Source organism: Laetiporus sulphureus (assembly GCF_001632365.1).
Source record: "Laetiporus sulphureus 93-53 unplaced genomic scaffold LAESUscaffold_56, whole genome shotgun sequence".
Taxonomy (NCBI): Eukaryota; Fungi; Basidiomycota; class Agaricomycetes; order Polyporales; family Laetiporaceae; genus Laetiporus; species Laetiporus sulphureus.
In genome coordinates, this window is record NW_024468565.1 from 246,943 (window position 1) to 249,120 (window position 2,178).

General features: G+C 49.4%; 2 protein-coding genes across 2 annotated transcripts; both read right to left on the reverse strand.

Moving 5' to 3' along the window:
• Positions 1–483: 483 nt before the first annotated feature.
• On the reverse strand, positions 484–1,681 carry LAESUDRAFT_795570 (uncharacterized protein; the record flags this gene model as incomplete). Its single annotated transcript, XM_040913967.1, has 5 exons — positions 484–532; positions 660–838; positions 903–1,139; positions 1,187–1,202; positions 1,599–1,681. The coding sequence occupies 5 exons, from the start codon at positions 1,679–1,681 to the stop codon at positions 484–486; spliced, it is 564 nt and encodes a 187-aa protein (XP_040759506.1).
• A 7-nt stretch (positions 1,682–1,688) lies between these two features.
• LAESUDRAFT_628013 (homeobox) lies at positions 1,689–1,945 on the reverse strand (the record flags this gene model as incomplete). The annotated part of the gene is made up of 2 exons (XM_040903358.1): positions 1,689–1,731; positions 1,806–1,945. Coding segments are annotated over 2 exons (183 nt in total), but the record flags the coding sequence as incomplete, so codon positions are not given.
• Between the last annotated feature and the right edge of the window lie 233 nt (positions 1,946–2,178).

Below are 2,178 nucleotides of genomic sequence, written 5' to 3' on the forward strand. Positions count from 1 at the left end.
GATCAGTCTCAATCGTGATGGTCAAGTAAATATCAAGCGAGACCAGTTTTGATTGCTATGAGCTGTCAAAAAGAACTTGACCTTCATTGTCTTGGTCACTTGTAATGTCAGTTCTGATTCTCATTGCTAGTTTAACTGCACATGAGATTGGTCTCACTGATTCTGTCCAGCATAATCAGTTGTGAGATCAGTCTCCACTACCATGATCAATCTGGCCACATCTGAGATCAATTCCAATTCTCATGGGCACTTTGATAACAAGTAAGATCAGTATCTTGCTTGTCATGGGCACTTTGATAACAAGTAAGATCAGTATCTTGCTTGCCATGGCCAGTCAAACCTCAAATTAGTCTCAATTACTATCACTGATTTGGTGCTGTGAGATCAGTCTCTATTTTGAAGGTTCCTCTGACCACATATGAGATTAGTCTGAATTGCAATTGACAGTCTCCCTGCACGTGAGAATAGTGACAATTATTCTGGTCAGTTTTTGTGCTTTTGAGAGACAGTGGCCCACTCCATTCTGTATTTTCTGATGAAATCACTCGATATTCATTCATCCTTTATCAATAATTACAATGCTTCATTGAAAAACATCATTTCTGTTTTTATGAAAACTAGATGAAAAACTATCATCTTTTCTCGAGATTAACAATAACATCATCTGGTCTCTTCGCTCCTCGAGCTCCGTAAGGACGCCCGCCTTGAAAAAGATCTTGGACGTGCCGATCTTGAAGTTCGCCTTGTCCAGCTCCAGTGCATCGACCATGCGCAAACAGGCCTTACGCCCGTCCATATACCCGCGCGGGATTACGCCAGGCGTAAGCACCTCATAGCGCTGGCAAAACTCGACAAACGGGAGGCGATTGGGGTACCCGAGGCGCGCGATGCGGATGCCTCACAAGCTCCTGCTTCCTACTCTCCTCCAGATAATAATCCACTATCTCCGCGAGCGCCCTCGAGTATGGCGCCACGCTCCCAACGATCTCCACAAACACGCCTGCAGCGAGCGCATCGGCGCTCGCGCCTTTTCCTGCGGCGAGCAGGGTCTTGAGGAACCCGCTGTCGTGCTCGTTGTGCCCGACGACCCAATCGACGATATGTGCCGTGAAACGGAGCAGATGCGGACGCGTCGTGAGCTTTAGGGTTTATAACATGACGGGGCATATGAGGTGAAAGTTCTTACAGTGGCTAAGTCTCTACTGTATCGAAAAAAAATGCATGTTAGCCTCTTGCCATGTCACTCATTCTTCCTTTGTCATCCATCTCCGAGTCTTTCCATGACTGATTTCTTTTGACCAGAGAGTTCTGCCCAGGCACTATACCCAGTATCAAATCTTAAGCCATTCTTCAATTTTCTGTCTACTCCGCCATTTTTGGACTGGCAATCACCCAGTGCCCTGAAACACCTGGGGAGTACAGTACTACAGGTGCGTATTTATACCATATTCCGCCCTTCCGTACTCGCCCACCTGGTTTCCAGGCACCTCCCTGTAACGCGATTCCGCCGTCACTTGGCAATCTTTAACCCCGACGCGCTGAGCCTGTTCTGCTAGAAGTGCTGTCAGCTGGCCACTTCCAATCTCTAAGCAAGGGACAGTGGCTGTGCTCGACGCATGAGCACCACAAAGTCCGCTGCCAGCAGCTGGCAACGGCTCACTGGTAGTGGGAGGTGCAGCATTGGAGGCTTGACGTGAGCTCTGCCGCATGTTCTGACGCTTATTTTGGAACCTATCGACGTCGAGCAGGGGGAGGGTTGTATATCAGATGATGATGGCTTTGGCAAACCAAGTGCGGCCACTTACCAAATTTGCACGCTTCTAGCGGACATATTGAGCCTTCTAGCAATGTCGGCCCGCTCCTCAGTTGATGGGAATGCAGTCCGATTGTAGGTCTCGCACAGAACCTTCAGCTGCTCCGGATCGGCCTGCTTCCGCTTCTTTTTGGTGATGGGCTCGGACACGAAAGGTTCTCGGATATATGTCGATGGTGATGCCATGCCGGGAATACGTAAGTATGGCGATGTCCTATGTACTGACAGCCGTGACGGTGCAGTACGATCAACGGACATCGACGCACGTCTTGGCATGCCGCCAATAGCGGGGTCGATTCCCACAGCAGGAACGGGAAGAGGCAAATTGCGCGAGTCAGGAGGGGAGTGATAAGAAGCAGGCTGCT